The sequence below is a fragment of the Chelon labrosus genome (assembly GCF_963514085.1).
Source record: "Chelon labrosus genome assembly, chromosome: 4".
Taxonomy (NCBI): domain Eukaryota; kingdom Metazoa; phylum Chordata; class Actinopteri; order Mugiliformes; family Mugilidae; genus Chelon; species Chelon labrosus.
The window spans coordinates 228,132-248,741 of NC_140340.1; the positions used below are offsets into that span (position 1 = coordinate 228,132).

Below are 20,610 nucleotides of genomic sequence, written 5' to 3' on the forward strand. Positions count from 1 at the left end.
TGGTTCTAGTCATGAACGAGCTGCTCATGGAGGTCATTAAAGGACTAATCACTGACTTCTTTACACTCAACGTCCTCTGATGCTAATGTCTCTGAGGACTTTAAAGACGAAGGACATCAGCTCCACTGTCCCACAGGTCCTCCTCTCATCATCTGGGATCAGTGATGGTTTGTCTGGTTGAAGCTGGAAGCAGCAGAATAATAAATGAGGTTCTCCAGTAGAATGGGAGGAGGAACCTTGAGCCACCAGACTCCTGAGGAACTAGCTCCCACTAGGTCTAGGCTGCTGGGGGGGCTGCTGGGGGGCTGCTGGGGGACGTCCCATCATGCTATAGGTCTAAGCTGCTGGGGGGCTACAGGGGGGCTACAGGGGGGCTGCTGGGGGGCTACAGGGGGGCTACAGGGGGGCTGCTGGGGGGCTACAGGGGGGCTACAGGGGGGCTGCTGGGGGACTGCTGGGGGGCTACAGGGGGGCTACAGGGGGGCTACAGGGGGACTGCTGGGGGGCTACAGGGGGGCTACAGGGGGGCTACAGGGGGGCTGCTGGGGGGCTACAGGGGGGCTACAGGGGGGCTGCTGGGGGACTGCTTGGGGGCTACAGGGGGGCTACAGGGGGGCTACAGGGGGGCTGCTGGGGGGCTACAGGGGGGCTACAGGGGGGCTGCTGGGGGACTGCTGGGGGGCTACAGGGGGGCTACAGGGGGGCTGCTGGGGGGCTACAGGGGGGCTACAGGGGGGCTGCTGGGGGACTGCTGGGGGGCTACAGGGGGGCTACAGGGGGGCTACAGGGGGGCTGCTGGGGGGCTACAGGGGGGCTACAGGGGGGCTGCTGGGGGACTGCTGGGGGGCTACAGGGGGGCTACAGGGGGGCTGCTGGGGGGCTACAGGGGGGCTACAGGGGGGCTGCTGGGGGACTGCTGGGGGGCTACAGGGGGGCTTCCTATCATGCTATAGGTCTAAGCTGCTGGGGGGCTACAGGGGGGCTACAGGGGGGCTGCTGGGGGACGTCCCATCATGCTTTAGGTCTAAGCTGCTGGGGGGCTACAGGGGGGCTACAGGGGGGCTGCTGGGGGACGTCCCATCATGCTATAGGTCTAAGCTGCTGGGGGGCTACAGGGGGGCTACAGGGGGGCTGCTGGGGGACGTCCCATCATGCTTTAGGTCTAAGCTGCTGGGGGGCTACAGGGGGGCTGCTGGGGGGCTGCTGGGGGACGTCCCATCATGCTCTGAGGTCCTGTCTATTCATCAACCTCTGTTTGTGTCACAAATAAAAACATTTACTTCAATTAAAAGTGTTTGACATTTAATGAATTAATGTTTATTTATTATTTATTACTGTTCTCGCTTTGACACAAAATACAAGTGTAATTGATGATGATGATGATGATGATGATGATGACGAAATCTCTCGGTAAGAGAAAAAACGTGTCCCAGTTTTGTTTTATTTTGAAAGTTCTCCCGGAAGTTTCCAGGCCCACACTGCGCATGTCCGTGTCTGCCGTGGGGACGCAGACTTTGAGCCGGACTCGCGGCCTCAGACCGGGCAGCAGAGCAGCGGAGCACCGGGACCGCTTTGTTCCAGGGGCGGACCCAGACTCAGAGGATCCAGAGGACCGGTTCTACCGTCTGGATGTGACGAGGCCGTTACTCTGCTCGGACCCACCGACTCAGAGCCACGGTTGATGTAATCTGAGGAGTTAGCAGCTGTTCAGCAGCAGCAGCAGCTCCTCGCGACCCTCCACGGAGAGGCAGGTAAGAGCTCACCTGACCCCGCGCTGCCGGGGCCACGAGCCCGCTGCGCCGCGCGCTGTCCGCGGATCAGGAGTCCTGCTTCAGGACTGCGCTGCTCCGTGTGGAGGGGGCGGGGGGGTCGAACCAAAGTCCATTCAAACATCCGACAAATAAAACAGGCCTGCTCCTGTGCTCGCTCTGGTTTGGTTTGGTCCGGTGCTGAACGCTCCGTCCGGTGTTCGAGGCTGTTCGGGGGGATTCGGTGAATATTTTACCTCCGTTAAGTCTCGTTAGAAATGACTGGAGTTCAGTGTTTAGATGTGGCTGTGGCTGCTCGCCGCCGCCCTGCAGGGTCAGAAACCCCCCGGAGGAAGGGTAGAGAAGGTACGGAGTGACCCGAGGCTGCAGCCGGAGAGCGGCCCCGGTACACGACACTAAGACGAGGCTGTAACGGCCGGTGTGTCCGGTGTGTCCGGTGAGCGGTTAGCTGGGGAAGAAGAGCTTTAAAGTGTGTGATTTCTGAATGGAGTCTGGTTGGACGTTGGACCGCAGCTGCCTCTTATGTTTACTGTTCACTCATCATGTTTGACTTAAAACCAACAACAACAACTAATGTTTGTCAACAACTCCCAAAACAACGTGGTCATGACGTCACTGACGGTGGTGGCACTTCACTGTGGTAGTACTTGTACATGCAGTACTTCATTGTGGTAGTACTTGTACATGCAGTACTTCACTGTGGTGGTATTTGTACATGCAGCACTTGTCTGTGATAGTACTTGTAGTGTAGTAGTACTTGTACATGCAGTACTTCATTGTGGTAGTACTTGTACATGCAGTACTTCATTGTGGTAGTACTTGTACATGCAGTACTTCATTGTGGTAGTACTTGTACATGCAGTACTTCACTGTGGTGGTATTTGTACGTGCAGTACTTGTCTGTGATAGTACTTGTAGTGTAGTAGTACTTGTACATGCAGTACTTCATTGTGGTAGTACTTGTACATGCAGTACTTCACTGTGGTGGTATTTGTACGTGCAGTACTTGTCTGTGATAGTACTTGTACATGCAGTACTTCACTGTGGTGGTATTTGTACGTGCAGCACTTGTCTGTGATAGTACTTGTAGTGTAGTAGTACTTGTACATGCAGTACTTCATTGTACTGCATGTACAAGTACTACTTGTGGTAGTACTTGTACATGCAGTACTTCATTGTGGTAGTGCTTGTACATGCAGTACTTCATTGTGGTAGTACTTGTAGTCAGACGACGTCGTTCTTCAGTCAAACTGAAACCAACATGGCTGCTCACCTGCAGAACCATGTGACCAAGTCCAGTCCAAACACCTGGATGTGTTCTGGCCCCGCCCCTTTTATCCATCTGGAGGTAACTGATGAGGTAACTGATGACCTCTATGAACCCACGAGGAACCGGCTGAAGTTCAGAACCAGTCACTGCTGAGAGTTGGACCTCAGTGACTGAAGCCCACCGTGTTCTAACCGGAACCAACGACCCAGAACTCACCAGGGTCGGTGGAAGCCTGTAAACCGAGGCTACAGTCTTTACTGCGTAGAACCGAGGCTACAGTCTTTACTGCGTAGAACCGAGGCTACAGTCTTTACTGCGTAGAACCGAGGCTACAGTCTTTACTGATTAGAACCGAGGCAACAGTCTTTACTGCGTAGAACCGAGGCTACAGTCTTTACTGCGTAGAACCGAGGCAACAGTCTTTACTGATTAGAACCGAGGCTACAGTCTTTACTGCGTAGAACCGAGGCTACAGTCTTTACTGCGTAGAACCGAGGCTACAGTCTTTACTGATTAGAACCGAGGCAGTCTTTACTGCGTAGAACCGAGGCTACAGTCTTTACTGCGTAGAACCGAGGCTACAGTCTTTACTGCGTAGAACCGAGGCTACAGTCTTTACTGCGTAGGCGTGAGATCAGTGAGACTGACACTCCTTGATCTTCAGACAACGTTATAAACCAGAGAGGAAGTGAAACCATCACTGACACAGAACAACACATCAAGTTTGTTCACCAGTAAAACCTCATTTATGTCACAGAGACGCAGCGCAGCAGGTTTTTACACGCCGTCATCTAAACTCTGTTCAGAGTACAAAGTTCTTGGTTGATGTAGGAATGTTTGATCAACTGATAGCAGCAGAGACACACGTGAACCTGGCTCAGACGCACCTGAACCTGGCCTGACGCACCTGAACCTGGCCTAACGCACCTGAACCTGGCTCAGACACACGTGAACCTGGCCTAACGCACCTGAACCTGGCTCAGACACACGTGAACCTGGCCCAGACACACCTGAACCTGGCTCTGGCACACTTGAACCTGGCCTAACGCACCTGAACCTGGCTCAGACACACGTGAACCTGGCCTAACGCACCTGAACCTGGCTCAGACACACGTGAACCTGGCCCAGACACACCTGAACCTGGCTCTGGCACACTTGAACCTGGCCTAACGCACCTGAACCTGGCCTAACGCACCTGAACCTGGCCTAACGCACCTGAACCTGGCCTAACGCACCTGAACCTGGCCTAACACACCTGAACCTGGCTCAGACGTACCTGAACCTGGCCTAACACACCTGAACCTGGCCCAGACACACCTGAACCTGGCTCAGACGCACCTGAACCTGGCTCAGACGTACCTGAACCTGGCCTAACACACCTGAACCTGGCTCAGACTGATTGTTTCACCTGACACAGATAAGGGTTTTAATTCATTATGTCTGTGATATCTTCCGGTTCTGATCTGGCCCTGAAACTGATTCTGGTTCTGGTTCAGGTTCTGATTCTGGTTCTGGTCCGAACAGACAGATCTGAAGTCAGGTGTTTCCTGGTGGCTTCTCGCTGTTAGACATTTAGGGAGAAACCTCTCCAGCACAGCTGTTCTCCATGTTTCTGACCTCATGGTTCTCCTCATGGTTCTCCTCATGGTTCTCCGTCTCCATGTGTTTTATTTACATTGATTAGATCATGTGACCTGGTCAATGAGGACACTGTGGCCTTCATCACATTAAAAACTCTTCTTCTACAGAACCAGATCCCACAATCCTTCACTTTCATTTACACTGGAGTGTGTGTGTGTGTGTGTGTGTGTGTGTGTGTGTGTGTTGATGTGTGTGTGTGTGTTGCTGTCTGTCAGCTCTGACTTGGATCACGTGACTTTAATCATGTGATCTTGTCCATGTGACACTGGGCCCTTTGTTCTCTGACTGAAAGGCTCAGCTCTCAGTGGGGGGTGGAAGTTGTTTTCTCTTTTTGTTCTCATCAGTTCATCTCTTGTCTCCGTTCACAGACCTGATGTGTCTGTTGGAGGCAGAATGTTGCTCATACAACAACAACAACTTTATCCAGATCAGACGATATTAAAAAGACATTCAGGCTTAACTGGAAAACACCAGTACGTCAAAGTACAAGTTCATAAATGAGTTTTATTGCTGTGAAACATGAAACTATGACTCAGTCAGTTAATCAACAAGCTCAAGTACAACCTGGTACAAAGATCCATAACCCTAAACCCTAAACCCCTGACTGTTAAAAACACAAGAAACTCTGACACGTCAATATGAAACAATCTCACCTCTAGTGCACCCACACACACACACACACACACACACACACACACACACACACACACCATGTTCAGAGGTATTGTGTAGTATTCAGTGTAGACTGGTGGACGTAGAAAGATTAGCAGAACATTTACTGAGAGACAAATAAAGAGTCTCTTGTCATGTGTTGTGTTTTTGACAGAATGTCTGCGTCAGTCTGACTTGTGTTAACATCTAGGAATTTATCAGAGGAGTCAAAACTAAAGTTGCTTGATGGTTTGGTCATGTTGCAGATGCTCAGACCTTCTCTTCTGAGGCTTCTCCAGGTAAATCCACCTGCAGCCTTTGTTCACCTATTATAAATAAAGGTGTATCTCAGGTTTCCAGCAGCCCACTGCTGACTACGCAGCATTCAGGAGGTGTATTAGCAGTGTAAACACAAATCAGCTGCTTTGAAAACATTTCTAATGATGTTTGAGATGCATGGATACAGGTTTGGTAGTTACCTGCTGACACAGATCTGCTCTCAGGTCAGCGTCACGTTTTCTATACACAAATCCGCCGTGAACTCTATGGGCGCCGCCATCTTGCCTGCCGCCATTACTGCGTGCCTGCGAAGTGTGACGGTGTACAGTACAGAGTACACTACAGAGTACAGAGTACAGTACAGTACAGTTGCCGGTACCCTCCAATGACATTTCAATGAAAGCGGATCCTGCTCATGAAAGAAAATGTCTGGTGAAAGGGAACGTTGGGTAGATGATGTCAGGCAGTGGCCAAAACCTACCGATAAAGGTAATTTACTGACAACATAATGTATTAATGTAAAAATGCGTCAGCCAAATGTAATGTAATGTAATTGAGACGTGTAGCTATAAGGCTAAGCTAATTGATGACAACAATAAAACCGAACGTCATTCTACACTAGCTGTGTTGCTAATATGTTCACAAGTTGCAAATAACTATTAGCCACGACCAGTTGTAGCAATAAAATATCCTACATGTTCTCACAGATATTCAAGATTATTTTATTAATCATCTGGCATGCGATGAGCTTCAGATCCTAAACTACAGGGCATTGATGGAAGGTCAGAATTACATGAGCTCCGGATGGATTGGCCAGATACTGCATACCATCGCAGATGAGCTCATCACATTAAAAGGTGTCGTGAGATTTTCACAGGCAGTGAACTCATACCATAATGTGTCGGTAACAATACAGAGAGAAAACGGCATCTCTGTGTAATCCGTATGGCCGTAAACATGGACAGTCGATGTGCAATAAAGGTTCGTGAATTTCACAAACAGTTTTATTCCAGGCCTGTAGTTTTGTGCTGTTGTTAAAACAGCCAACCACACAACGCGATCTTCCCGGCATCACTGGACAGCATACGTACTAAAAAAACTAAATAAAAATAACATTTCCTACAGCTAACGTCTGCTACAGCCGCCTACGGGACCAACACGCTACTTCCGCTATTTCCTTAGCAGCAAGGCCCGCAGTAATGGCGGCGCTGCTTTACTTCCGTGTTTCGCCGGATTTGTGTCTAGTGAGACAGGACTGCAACGACTTGTCCACGTCATTGATCCATCAGTTACTCCAATCAATGTGTGGAATAAAAACATTTATGTTCCTGCTGCCTGTAATGCTGAAAACATGAACTTGACCATCAAAGTGGAATTCATGAAACAGACGCCCAGTAAGGTTTCTCAGTGTTTCTCAGTGTTGACTGAAAATGAAACTCCCCCCCCCCCCCCCCACAACAGCATCACATCCTCTATGAACCAGCTGACGTGTTCTTCTGATCTCTACAGTCCAGTTGTTAGTCTTTAATACTGAAGACATTTATACTATGAAGGACCAGAATATATTTTATATTTTAGATTCTTCATGAGGTCGTCACCTGGAGAATAGTTTGTCATCAACAGTCTCTCAGAGGTTGTTGAGCTCTTGTCGGCTCTCGGGTCCAACTCATCCAGAACCATCTCAGCTGGGTTCAGGTGATTGTGGAGACCAGGTCATGTGACACAGCTCTCCATCACTATACTTCCTGGTCAAGGAGCCCTTCCATAGTGTGGAGGTGTGTTTGGGCTCATTGTCCCGTTGAAGAACTGATGATGGGATGTCGCTGCAGAATGCTGTGGTCACATGCTGCTTAATCCTTGAATTTTGGATGGTTAAAGGTGACTACCTTGAAGAATCTGGAATATAAAACATTTTCTGGTTTGTTCAAGACTTTGGTGTTTGCTACATGATTCCACATGTGTTCCTTCGTGGCTTTGATGTCTTCAGCACTGAATGAGACGATGTCTCCAAACTCCATTTGTTGCACAAACACCTCCTCTTTCTGTCTTGTCTGTCCTCAGCTGATCTCCAGCAGCTCCATGGTTCCTCGGTGTGTCCTCTAGCTCCATCTGTGCTGAGGACGCACCATGTCGGCGGCTCAGACCCAGAAGGAGAGCAGCGAGAAGGGCTGGAGCTGTCTGGAGGCTCTGGGTCTCAGTCAGAAAGAGCTGGTTCTGGCTGAGGCCCTGCAGATGGAGTATGACGCCCTCTCCAGACTCAGACAGGACAAGAGTGGACCGGAACCCAGCCAGACCGGGTCTCAAGGTACCAGCCAGATTCAATCCAAGATCTCAAATCCCTCCATGGAGGGCCCACTACCCAGCCAGCCCAGTCCTGACCCTGCAGAAGAAGACCTCCTGTTGGACCTGTATGGATCTGACCCCTCACTGAACCAGCCTGGAGGGTCCCAGTCTCCACACCCCATCCCACTGACGACGCTCCCTCCTCAGGGAGGCTACCTGAAAGAGTCCCTGTACATCCTAGACAGTCCAGAGGTCAGCAAGTTCAGAGACCCCTCATGTTCTGGCCTCGGGGACTCACTTGGATCTGGGTCAGACTCACTTCTCAAAGGCTACCCTGCTCTTCCAGATGACACTCCCCCCGCCATCCCACCCAGGAACCCCATCCCCCCATCATCAGGGACAGACAAGCCCTTACTGCCCCCCCGAGGGTCCTCCATGCCCCGAGATGTGAATCTGTTCCTGCCTGACGTGGATCAGCCCAAGGTGACCTCAGGAGAGCTGAACTACGACAACATCAACGACTCGCTGTCCAGACTCTACGAGAGTCAACGGGGGCCCAGAGGTTGGAGGGCCAACGGGGACCAATCAGGGAAGCCTGTGGCTCGGAGTCAGACCCTCCCCCCTCAGGTGCCACCCAGGGCGTACACGGTTCTTCCCAAGAGCAACAAAAACCAGCGGCGGGTGTCTGTCGACCCGGTAAGTCCCTGTGAACCTGTATAAACTGCAGAGCTGGCTGATTGCACTGCAGAGATTTTCTCCAGACTACAACTCCTCATTGGTTCCTCATTGGTTCCTCATTGGTTCCTCATGGGTTCGTTGTGGTGTCTCCTCCGTCTTCTTATCTTGTGTCTTTGCTTTTGTCCAGATCTTCTCTTCTGTCTTGTCCTGGATGTCCATCACATGTGGACTAGTAATCATTGTCTCATGAGACCACAGTGAGGTTTCCAATGTGAGGATTCACATTTTATTTATCTCAGCCCTGATGATAAAACACTCGTCTGACTACAGGAGTTAAAGCTAAAGTCTTATTCACTGGGACCTGAGACAGGAAGTCAGGATCAGAATGTTTGGACCAGTTCATTAGGAACACCGACCAATCAGAGCAGATCACATGATCTCAGCAAACAAAAACATGAAGGCTTCCCACTTTACAGAATAAGAACCTTTACCAGCAGCATGTTGTTTTCAAATATGATGCCAAATGTCATTGTCCTCCTCTGATTGGGTGTTTTTGGTTCCCTGTCCTCTGATTGGCTCTGTGTGTGATTGACAGATGTCCCTGGGCTCCAGGATGAATGGGTTTGGATACGAGTTGTTCCAGGTGTCGGAGGAGCGAGACGAGGAGGTGGCGGCGTTCTGTCACATGTTGGACGTGTGAGTAACTCCAGATTATTTTACTGAAGTAGCTCCACCCCGCCGTCCCAGGTCTCTGTTGCTAGGTTACACAAGCAGTAGCCATGGACAGGTCCATTCACACAGAAAAACACTGAGCTTCCTGTTAATCTCTTTAATTGGTCCAATTGGAGGCTCAGCAACCAATCAGAGGGCCAGATGGTTAATTAATTGACCTTGATATAGATGAGAAAGAAACATCTCATCAACGTCAAGATACAACATTTAACTGATGGATAAACTGTCATCGTCTCAAACCCAACGGCATCAGAAAGAAGGAAGACATAAAATGTCTTCTTAGCCTCCACCTGAACTCTGACGGTGTAAACCTCCTCTGATTGGTTGAGAACCATCCTCAGGTCGTCCTCAGGTCGTCCCTGGGTCGTCCTCGGGTCGTCCTCGGGTCGTCCTTGGGTCGTCCTCGGGTCGTCCCCGGGTCGTCCTCGGGTCGTCCTCAGGTCGTCCTCAGGTCGTCCCTGGGTCGTCCTCAGGTCGTCCCCGGGTCGTCCTCAGGTCGTCCACGGGTCGTCCTCGGGTCGTCCTCAGGTCGTCCCCGGGTCGTCCTCAGGTCGTCCACGGGTCGTCCTCAGGTCGTCCCTGGGTCGCCCTCAGGTCGTCCTCAGGTCGTCCTCAGGTCGTCCTCGGGTCGTCCTCGGGTCGTCCTCAGGTCGTCCTCAGGTCGTCCACGGGGTCGTCCCTCAGGTCACCCCCGGGTCGTCCACGGGTCGTCCTCAGGTCGTCCTCAGGTCGTCCCTGGGTCGTCCCCAGGTCGTCCCCGGGTCGTCCTCGGGTCGTCCACGGGTCGTCCTCGGGTCGTCCTCAGGTCGTCCCCGGGTCGTCCTCAGGTCGTCCACGGGTCGTCCTCAGGTCTTCCTCAGGTCTTCCTCAGGTCGTCCCTGGGTCGCCCTCAGGTCACCCCCGGGTCGTCCCCTCGCGTCCTCAGGTCGTCCCCGGGTCGTCCTCAGGTCGTCCTCAGGTCGTCCCTGGGTCGCCCTCAGGTCGTCTTCAGATCGTCCTCAGGTTGTCCCCAGGTCGTCCCCAGGTCGTCCCCAGGTCATCCTCAGGTCATCCTCACGTCGTCCCTGGGTCGCCCTCAGGTCGTCCCCAGGTCGTCCCCAGGTCGTCCCCAGGTCATCCTCAGTCTGTCTCTGTTTCCAGGCTGCGTTCAGCGTACCCTCACAGCGACCGCTCAAAGAACGCCGGCTTCATGTGGACGCCATCGGTCGGCCATGATGAGATTCATCAGGGTCTGGGTGTCAGCGTGAAGGTCACCATCTTCAGCCAGCACTTCAGGGAACCTCTCACCTTCACCTGCGATGGTAAGACAACAGAGACAGACCATCTGAACATAAACTAATGAACCTTGTTCTTATCATTCACCAGCTGTTACAGCCATTCACAGTTTCTGTTCACATTGACTCCATGGATTCTGTTTAGATGATCAACTACTACCACCTCACCACACATCCACATTACACTAGTTACTGACTAACAGAGGACGACCTTCATGGTTAGAACCAGGGTTCTTCTGGATTGGCCCTGACACAGATCAGGTCATCTCTAGTTATAAATGTAATGTAAACATGTCAGTGTCAATGATGGGAAACCTTTAAAGAGTACAATCTAAAGTCCACCAGCTCTCTGTAAATGTGTAACTAATGAAGCTGTCTCTGTCTCCGAGGTGCGTCCACTGTGGACCTGCTCATCTTTCAGACTCTGTGTTACGCTCAGGACGACCTGGACCACGCTGACGTGGATGACTACCTGCTGAAGGTCTGCGGACACGATGAGTTCCTCAACAAGTAAGAGCCCTTTAGAGATAACACGAAAGACGTCGATGCAGCCGGTACTTCTGACAGTCGTGGGTTCATTTCATTCTGGTTCTGTTCTTCTTCACTGAGTCAAGTTCACGTTCACAGCCCATTTATTTTTGTTTTATCTCTGACTGATGCCAGATTTACCGTTGTTCTTGATATGAAACATAACCAGACACTGAAAGATGAATTTAAACTGTTCCATTGGGTTTGGTTCATCGTTGGTGGAAGGTTTGCTGGTGACAGAGAGGCTCAGTGAGCCGGTCTCGTCTGATCTGGATGTGGTTCTGACTCTAACGAGGCTCTGTGAGCTGGTCCAGGCTGATCTGGATCTGAGCCCATTTCCCGTCATTGACAGTTGGTGTTTTTAAAGCGCCGTCACAGTCGTGCTGCAGCTCTCAGGTCTTTCCTCCGTCCTGTCGGTGGAAGTGTGTTTCAGTCTGATAGGCTGCTTCCTGCTGTGAAACAATGACTGAGTCCAGATCTGACCAGGATGCAAAGTCTTTCATTTCTGTCCATGTGTTTGGACGCTGAGGACAGATGTTGAATATATGAACTGAATAAAACGCTGATGTGTTGAAATGAAGAGGAAACAAGAGTCTCATCAGCCACATGGTGGCGCTGTAATCAAGGCCCTGCCACCTGGTGTTAATGGGGCGCCGCATACTGGACGGCCATGATCTGGGGGCAAACATTAACCAAACTAAGCCATATCAATGATTGGTGAATGTGGGCGTGGCTTTAGCTGAACCTGACCTGGAAAAAAACCTGGACCAGAACCAGCCTCATCTCCAGTACAGTAAGACCAGAGATAGGTTCTGTTCGGCCTTGTGTTCTTCTCAGCTGAACTGACTTCTTGTCTTCATCCTGTTCAGTCTCTGGAACACCTTCAGGATCTGTCTTCATTTTACACTGATCCATGGACAGATAACAACATGGTCTCTGAAGGTCTCTGTCTCTGTCTCTGTCTCAGCTCTCAGACTCTGGCTGGTCTGGAGTTTGTTCAACAGTGTCTGAAGTTTGACTGGGACGTCCGACTGTTTCTGACCAAGAGATCTGACGTCAGCACGGAGCTAGCCCGAACGGTACCAACAAACAAACCAACAAACAACTAACCCTAACCTTAACCTTAACCCCTAATCAACAAACAAATCAACCAACAAACAAACCAACAAACAAACAAATCAACAAACAAACAAATCAACAAACAAACCAACAAACAAACAAATCAACAAACAAACCAACAAACAAACAAATCAACAAACAAACAAACAAACAAATCAACAAACAAACCAACAAACAAACAAATCAACAAACAAACAAACAAACAAACAAACAAATCAACAAACAAACAAACAAACAAACAAACCAACAAACAGGATACATTTCGTGTTGTTGTTATTTTTGATTGACAGAAGGAAGACGATGAGACGGCGTCCTCCATGAACCACAGCATCCTGCTGCAGGAGCGTCCAATCAAACAGACGGTGACCAGGTGAGGGGCAGGGCCTAATGAGCGCTACCTGTAATGATGGATAATAATAATGATGATGCTGAACTGTGTTTGATCAGGGAGGCTCTGACTCTGCTGCTCGATACATTCCATAATGAAGCCGAGGCCTTCCTGCGGGCGGAGGTAAATCAGAACCAACTCCTCCTCCTCTTTCTGTCTCAACCTCCTCCACATTAAACCTCTTGTCTCTAAAGGTGGAGCTGCAGCTGCACGTGGAGCGGCTCGTCCAATCAGTGAAGGTCCTCTGCAGCTCGTTAGCTGCCGTGGAGACGCCGGATGTGACCTCGGCTCTGAACCAGCTCCCAGCATGCCCCTGTCGCCTGCAGCCCAAAGTCCTGAAGGTGAAACTCTCTTAGAGCAGAGTCAGATCTGTTCAGTGACCAGGACTCAGGAGGTCTCATCATGTCCATGTTTGTTTTCCCAGGATGCCTCAGTGCTGACGGTCCGAGGGAACAGAGGTTGGTTCTGATGAGATCAACCTGTTAACCATCTACCTCCTTAGTCTCTTCTTGTTTTCTTTGACTCATCCTTTAACACACGTCTCTGATTGGTCGACTGATCTTGTCTTACAGAAAAAGTGGTGGAGAAGCTGACGGCGGCCATCTTGGATCTGGTGGAGCTGTACTGCAGCACATTCAACGCCAACTTCCACACGACGCCCCAGAGTCTGAGCTGTACGGCGCCGGTCCAGGAGGCCGGCCGGGTCACCAGCGTCCTGTCCTTCAACATTTACGCCGCTCACCGCATCCCCATCACCTGGGCCGCCAGGTACCACAAAACAAACACACCCTGCTGAGGTAGCACAGGTACAGTCACAGCTCTGGTTCGTATCTGAGTCCAGACGTTGTCCAGGAGATGATGTGGTTTAAGTGTAGATCTGTTCCTGGTGGTTTTCTGATCTTCTCAGTCATCTGACGAAACATAGCGTTTAAAGGTGGAGTCAGTCATTATTGATGAACTCAACAGCCAATCAAACACAGCTTCAGAGAGACTCTGCCCCCAAATTCAAGTCCCTGTCGCTAACCCTCATGCTAAACTGCTGATCTGAGGTCTGTTGGTCCTCATCCTGCTCTCTGATTGGTTACAGTCGCCAAGGTTTCCTGCTCTCTGATTGGTTGCAGTCGCCAAGGTTTCCTGCTCTCTGATTGGTTACAGTCGCCAAGGTTTCCTGCTCTCTGATTGGGTTTCCTGCTCTCTGATTGGTTACAGTTACGAGGGCTTCTTCCTGTCCTGCTCTCTGACTCATGGAGGGGCGGAGCTCTGCGCGCCGCAGCACACCAGCAAACAGTCGGTCAGCAAGTACCTGTTCCACCTGGTGGTCTGGGACCAGAGGTACGTACGTTACCCGAGACACGCCTGCACACACCTGTCGAGCTCAGTGGGTTAATGACCACGCCCCCTGCAGGGTGTGTTTCCCGGTGCAGATCAACCAGCTGCCCAGAGAGTCTCAGCTGACGGTGACGCTGTACGCCAGCTCCCTGCCGCCGCCAGTAGGAGCTGAGGAGAAGGGGAAGCAGCGTCGCAGCATGGAGGCTCTGGGCTGGGTCACCATGCCTCTGTTCAACTTCAGACAGTGAGTCACATGACCTTGTCATCAGGTGCATTTATTTACCTCAGCCTGTTTCCAGTCTTAAGGCTAAGCTAAGCTAATGGGATACGAAGACACCTGAACGTAAACCGATCAACATCTAAATCATCACAGCCTGAAACGTTTAGTTTGATGTTTGAGTTAAAAACCAGAGTCAGTTCAGATCAGTTCAGACCTGTTCAGACCGGATTCTCTTCCTGTTGACCTTAACTCTAACGATAATCGTGTTTCTGGATGTGAACAAACTCTGATCATGACACTGAACACAACAAATAACAGATGTTTCCTGTTTGGTGATGTCATTTCCTCCCATCTGCTGCTCACTTCCTGTTGGAGACGGTCTTTGAATAAACAGCCAAATTATAAAGAGCAATGAAGGAGAGAAAGACAGAAAGGGAAGTGATTATCAGCAGGAAGTGTGTTCTTGTTTTTATTAGTGGTTAGAATACTAATGAGGCCAGGCTGTCCTCGTAGAGGGTTAGAACCTGGTCAGGCTGGGGTTTAGGGTTAGGGAGGGTAGTTATGGTCAGGAATATGTTGGGACCTTAGCTGAGATGGTCACGGTCCTCACAACGATAGAAACACTGGTCCTGTGTGTGCAGTGTCCTGACGTGTGGCAGGAAGTTATTGGGTTTATGGCCTTCGACCCCCGGAAGGAGCGGGAACGCCCGGACCAGTTCACCCAACTTCAGCCAGCCGGACAGCGTCATACTACAGGTGAGGTCATCTACAGGTGAGGTTACCTACAGGTGAGGTCATCTACAGGTGAAGATATAGGTGAGGTTATCTACAGGTGAGGTTATCCACAGGTGAGGTTATCCACAGGTGAGGTTATCCACAGGTGAGGTTACCTACAGGTGAGGTCATCTACAGGTGAAGATATAGGTGAGGTTATCTACAGGTGAGGTCATCCACAGGTGAGGTCATCCACAGGTGAGGTCACCTACAGGTGAGGTCACCTACAGGTGAGGTCATCTACAGGTGAGGTTACCTACAGGTGAGGTCATCTACAGGTGAAGATATAGGTGAGGTTATCCACAGGTGAGGTTATCCACAGGTGAGGTTATCCACAGGTGAGGTTACCTACAGGTGAGGTCATCTACAGGTGAAGATATAGGTGAGGTCATCTACAGGTGAGGTCATCCACAGGTGAGGTCATCCACAGGTGAGGTCACCTACAGGTGAGGTCACCTACAGGTGAGGTTACCTACAGGTGAGGTCATCTACAGGTGAAGATATAGGTGAGGTTATCTACAGGTGAGGTTATCCACAGGTGAGGTTATCTACAGGTGAGGTTACCTACAGGTGAGGTCATCTACAGGTGAAGATATAGGTGAGGTTATCCACAGGTGAGGTTATCCACAGGTGAGGTTATCTACAGATGAGGTTATCTACAGGTGAAGATATAGGTGAGGTTATCTACAGGTGAGGTTATCCACAGGTGAGGTCACCTACAGGTGAGGTCACCTACAGGTGAGGTTATCCACAGGTGAGGTTATCTACAGGTGAGGTTATCTATAGGTGAGGTTATCTACAGGTGAGGTTATCCACAGTTGAGGTTATCTACAGGTGAGGTTATCTACAGGTGAGGTTATAGGTGAGTTTATCTACAGGTGAGGTTATCTACAGGTGAGTTTATCTACAGGTGAGGTCACCTACAGGTGAGTTTATCTACAGGTGAGGTTATCTACAGGTGAGGTTATAGGTGAGTTTATCTACAGGTGAGGTCACCTACAGGCGAGGTTATCTACAGGTGAGGTCATCTACAGGTGAAGATATAGGTGAGGTTATCCACAGGTGAGGTTATCCACAGGTGAGGTTATCCACAGGTCAGGTTATCTACAGGTGAGGTTATCTACAGGTGAGGTTATCTACAGGTGAAGATATAGGTGAGGTTATCTACAGGTGAGGTTATCCACAGGTGAGGTTATCCACAGGTGAGGTCACCTACAGGTGAGGTCACCTACAGGTGAGGTTATCCACAGGTGAGGTTATCTACAGGTGAGGTTATCTACAGGTGAGGTTATCCACAGGTGAGTTTATCTACAGGTGAGGTTATCTACAGGTGAGGTTATAGGTGAGTTTATCTACAGGTGAGGTCACCTACAGGCGAGGTTATCTACAGGTGAGGTCACCTACAGGTGAGTTTATTTATAGGTGAGGTTATCCACAGGTGAGGTCATCTACAGGTGAGGTTTATCTACAGGTGAGGTTTATCTACAGGTGAGGTTATCTACAGGTGAGGTTATCTACAGGTGAGGTCATCTACAGGTGTGTCACATGTTATCAGGATTAATTTTCTCATCGTACCATGAACATGTTTTGGTAACAAGCTCAGTGACGTAAATGTGTCTCAGGTGGACTTTCCGTCCTCGTCCTTCGAGGTCCGGTTCAGTACTCCTCCTCCAGCAGACTTCTGTCCTCACTACGACTTCTCCAGACTGGACACCATCAGTCAGATCCAGCTCCGGGACGTCCTGCACAAGAAGGCCTTCTTCTGGTCAGAGTCATCCCTTCCCCTTCATTCATTCACTGGACATTGACTCAGTTTAGCACAGATCAACAATGACTTCAGGCTCCAGATAAATGTCTTTGGTTGGGTCCTAAACAAGAGACACTGGGTCCATGTCCTGTTTCTGACCCAGTATCGTGTCTAGGTCTGACCTTAGACCAGAACCTTTGACCTTATGATCAAAGACATGAGTCAGTGTGGACGTTGTCTCTCTGCAGGCTGACGCCGGAGGACAAGCGTCTGCTGTGGGAGAAGAAGGCTTTCTGTCAGTCAGAGAGTGCAGCGCTGCCTCTGGTCCTGGCCAGCGCCCCCTGCTGGCAGTGGACCTGCCTCCCGGACATCTACGCCCTGCTGAGACAGTGGGCCTGCCTGGGACACCTGGACGCCCTGGGACTCCTCCACGCCTCGTACGTCTCCCCTGTACACCAAATGAATGTTGTGACATCCAGCCGATGGTTCCAGTATGATGAGATGTTTTTAATGACAGGTCCTAAAAACGAGGAGTCACAGCTAGAACAGAAAAACATCATGTTTATAGAGACGTCTGAAATAACTGACACATGTTCTTCAGGTTCCCGGACCAGGAGCTGAGGAGGACGGCGGTCCAGTGGATGGACTCCATCTCAGACCCAGAGCTGCTGGACTTCCTGCCTCAGCTGGTCCAGGTAACGGACGTTAACATCTCATTCTATGCAGACAATAAGATCCTGTACGTTGGTGAGTCCTGTGGTTGATCGCAGTCCGTTTTAGAAACATCCTCCACTGAAGACACAGAAAATATAAAATGAGTTCCAGTATCAGAATCAGTAGAGTCTGGTGTCTACTGCAGCTGATAGTAGAAGAGACTGAGATCATCACATGTCAATCAGTGATCGATCCTGTAGTCCACACATGATAACCAGGACAACAGGAAGTGATGTCAGTCAGTCTTTGTGTCCATCCATGTATTCATCAGCTGTCTCTTGTCTCTGTCTCAGGCTCTGAAGTACGAGTGTTACCTGGACAGCTCTCTGGTTCGTTTCCTCCTGAGGAGAGCCATCGCAGACGTTCGCATCGCGCACTACCTGTTCTGGTCAGCACCCCGACTCTGTGATCAGTTATAGATTAGTTATTAATGTGTTATTAATCAGTTATGAATCAGTTATTATCGTTATTAATGTGTGATCAGTTATAGATGAGTTATTAATGTCTTATTAATCAGTTATTAATCAGTTGTTACTGCTATTAATGTGTTATCGGTGATAGATCAGTTATTAATGTGTTATTCATCAGTTATTACGTATTACTGTGTTATTAACAATTACTGTGTTATTAATAGTTTAGTAATCAGTTATTACTGTGTTATTAATTAGTTATTAATGTGTTATTAATCAGTCATTAATCAGTTATTACTGTTATTAATGTGTTATCAGTTATAAATGAGTTATAAATGAGTTATTAATGTGTTATTAATCAGTTATGAATGTTATTACTGTCATTAATATGTTATTAATGTGTTATGAATCAGTTATTAATGTGTTATTGTTGATCAAGCTGTTATTACTGAGTTATTACTGAGTTATTAATAGTTATTACCGTGTTATTAATCAGTTATTATTGAGTTATTAACAGTTATTACCGTGTTATTAATCAGTTATTACTGAGTTATTAATAGTTATTAACCAGTTTTTACTGTGTTATTAATCGTTTTTAATCGGTTATTACTGTGTTATTACCGCATCATTGATCAGGCCGTTCTAACCTGTCCTCCCGTGTGGTTCAGGCTGCTTAAGGACAACCTTCAGGACAGTCAGTTCAGTGCTCGCTATCAGCACCTACTGGCCGCTCTGCTGTGCTGCGTCGGCCGAGGTCTCCGAGACGAGTTTGACCGTCAGTGCTGGCTCGTCTCCATCCTCGCCAATGTGGCCCACAAAGTACGAGACGCCTCGCCGTCCAACAGACAGGTGAGGTCGCCATAGATACTTCATGTCTTCACGTTTGAATGTTTATATCTACGACGCTCAGTTTGCTGTGAGACATTCATTCATTCATTCATCTTCGACACCCGTTTAGTCCTGTTAAGGGTCACGGGGGTCTGCTGGTTGCTGTGAGACATCGTCTCCTCAGTTCGTTTGTTCTCTGAGCCACAGGTTCACCCCCGCCCTAATGTGACTGTTCTCATTAGCTTCCAGCAGAGGGCGACAAAACTGACCGTGTGTGTGTGTGTGTGTGTGTGTGTGTGTGTGTGTGTGTGTGTGTGTGTTCAGTGTGTCCTCAGAGAAGGTCTGGAGGAGATGAAGCAGTTCTTCACAATCAGCAGCAGCTGTCGACTTCCTCTGAACCCGGCGCTGCTCGTCAAAGGAATCAACATCCAGGTATGAATGACCCCTGACCTTTGACCTAGAACCAGGTCTGAACCGTGACCTTTGACCTAGAACCAGGTCTGAACCGTGACCTTTGACTTAGAACCAGGTCTGAACCGTGACCTTTGACTTAGAACCAGGTCTGAACCGTGACCTTTGACTTAGAACCAGGTCTGAGCCGTGACCTTTGACTTAGAACCAGGTCTGAGCTGTGACCATTGACCTATAACCAGGTCTGAACCGTGACCTTTGACTTAGAACCAGGTCTGAACCGTGACCTTTGACTTAGAACCAGGTCTGAACCGTGACCTTTGACTTAGAACCAGGTCTGAACCGTGACCTTTGACTTAGAACCAGGTCTGAGCTGTGACCTTTGACTTAGAACCAGGTCTGAGCTGTGACCATTGACCTAGAACCAGGTCTGAACCGTGACCTTTGACTTAGAACCAGGTCTGGGCCGTGACCTTTGACTTAGAACCAGGTCTGGGCCGTGACCTTTGACCTAGAACCAGGTCTGACCCCTGATTTTTGACCTAGAACCAGGTCTGACCCCTGACCTTTGACCTGGTTCTAAGTCTGAACCGTGACCTTTGACCCTTAAAAACAACGTGACCTCCACAGCAGCAACAGACCGAGACCGATCAGTTCATCCATCATTAACTCTAATGTTTCTCCACCTGACGGTTCACCTGGACGTTCATGGTCCCCTCAGGATGAACCTGATGACTGAACTTGTTTAAACTCATGTCCTTTAATTCTTTATTGATCTGTGTCCTTGTGTCCACTGATGCTCTCGTCTTCTTCCTCTGTCCTTTATAGTCGTGTTCATTCTTCAACTCCAACGCTGTCCCCCTCAAGCTGTCCTTCCAGAACTTGGACCCTCTGGGAGACAATGTCAACGTCATCTTCAAGGTAACGTCTGCACTCACCTGCACACCTGACGTCCTAACCCTAACTGTCTGACACACGCTGACCTTTGACCCCTGCTGATTTGTCTGTCCAGTCAGGAGACGACCTGAGACAGGACATGCTAACTCTGCAGATGATCCGCATCATGAACAAGATCTGGATCCAGGAGGGTCTGGACATGAGGATGGTCATCTTCAGGTGTTTCTCCACTGGCAGAGAACGAGGTGAGGACGGACAGGAGCATGCCTGGAGGACAGGTGTATGCTTGAAGGATAGGACAGGATTAGACCAGGAGGACAGGCAGACAGTGTAAATGTGTTACATGTTTCCAGGTGTGACTGACAGGTGTGTGTGTTACCTGTTGTCAGGTGTGATTGACAGGTGTGTGTTACATGTTTCCAGGTGTGAGTTACATGTTTCCAGGTGTGATTGACAGGTGTGTGTTACATGTATTGTATCCAGGTGTGATTGACAGGTGTGTGTTACATGTTTCCACGTGTGATTGACAGGTGTGTGTTACATGTTTCCAGGCGTGATTGACAGGTGTATGTTACATGTTTCCACGTGTGATTGACAGGTGTGTGTTACATGTTTCCAGGTGTGACTGACAGGTGTGTGTTACATGTTTCCAGGTGTGACTGACATGT

At 49.5% G+C, this 20,610-nt stretch overlaps 1 protein-coding gene across 1 annotated transcript in view; it reads left to right on the forward strand.

The window, feature by feature from the left end:
* Positions 1–1,404: 1,404 nt before the first annotated feature.
* Positions 1,405–20,610, forward strand: part of pik3c2b (phosphatidylinositol-4-phosphate 3-kinase, catalytic subunit type 2 beta) — a 28,466-nt gene continuing 9,260 nt past the window's right edge. Inside the window, exons 1-22 of the mRNA XM_084543338.1 lie at positions 1,405–1,751; positions 7,672–8,589; positions 9,167–9,267; positions 10,444–10,604; positions 10,967–11,087; positions 12,073–12,184; positions 12,515–12,594; positions 12,672–12,735; positions 12,807–12,953; positions 13,037–13,070; positions 13,185–13,380; positions 13,822–13,944; positions 14,018–14,185; positions 14,803–14,917; positions 16,558–16,700; positions 16,931–17,119; positions 17,284–17,377; positions 17,690–17,784; positions 18,475–18,655; positions 18,959–19,066; positions 19,874–19,966; positions 20,058–20,187. Of these exons, the coding sequence (XP_084399464.1) occupies positions 7,738–8,589; positions 9,167–9,267; positions 10,444–10,604; positions 10,967–11,087; positions 12,073–12,184; positions 12,515–12,594; positions 12,672–12,735; positions 12,807–12,953; positions 13,037–13,070; positions 13,185–13,380; positions 13,822–13,944; positions 14,018–14,185; positions 14,803–14,917; positions 16,558–16,700; positions 16,931–17,119; positions 17,284–17,377; positions 17,690–17,784; positions 18,475–18,655; positions 18,959–19,066; positions 19,874–19,966; positions 20,058–20,187 (3,307 nt within the window). The 5' untranslated portion in view covers positions 1,405–1,751; positions 7,672–7,737. The remainder of the gene's footprint in view (positions 1,752–7,671; positions 8,590–9,166; positions 9,268–10,443; positions 10,605–10,966; positions 11,088–12,072; positions 12,185–12,514; positions 12,595–12,671; positions 12,736–12,806; positions 12,954–13,036; positions 13,071–13,184; positions 13,381–13,821; positions 13,945–14,017; positions 14,186–14,802; positions 14,918–16,557; positions 16,701–16,930; positions 17,120–17,283; positions 17,378–17,689; positions 17,785–18,474; positions 18,656–18,958; positions 19,067–19,873; positions 19,967–20,057; positions 20,188–20,610) is intronic.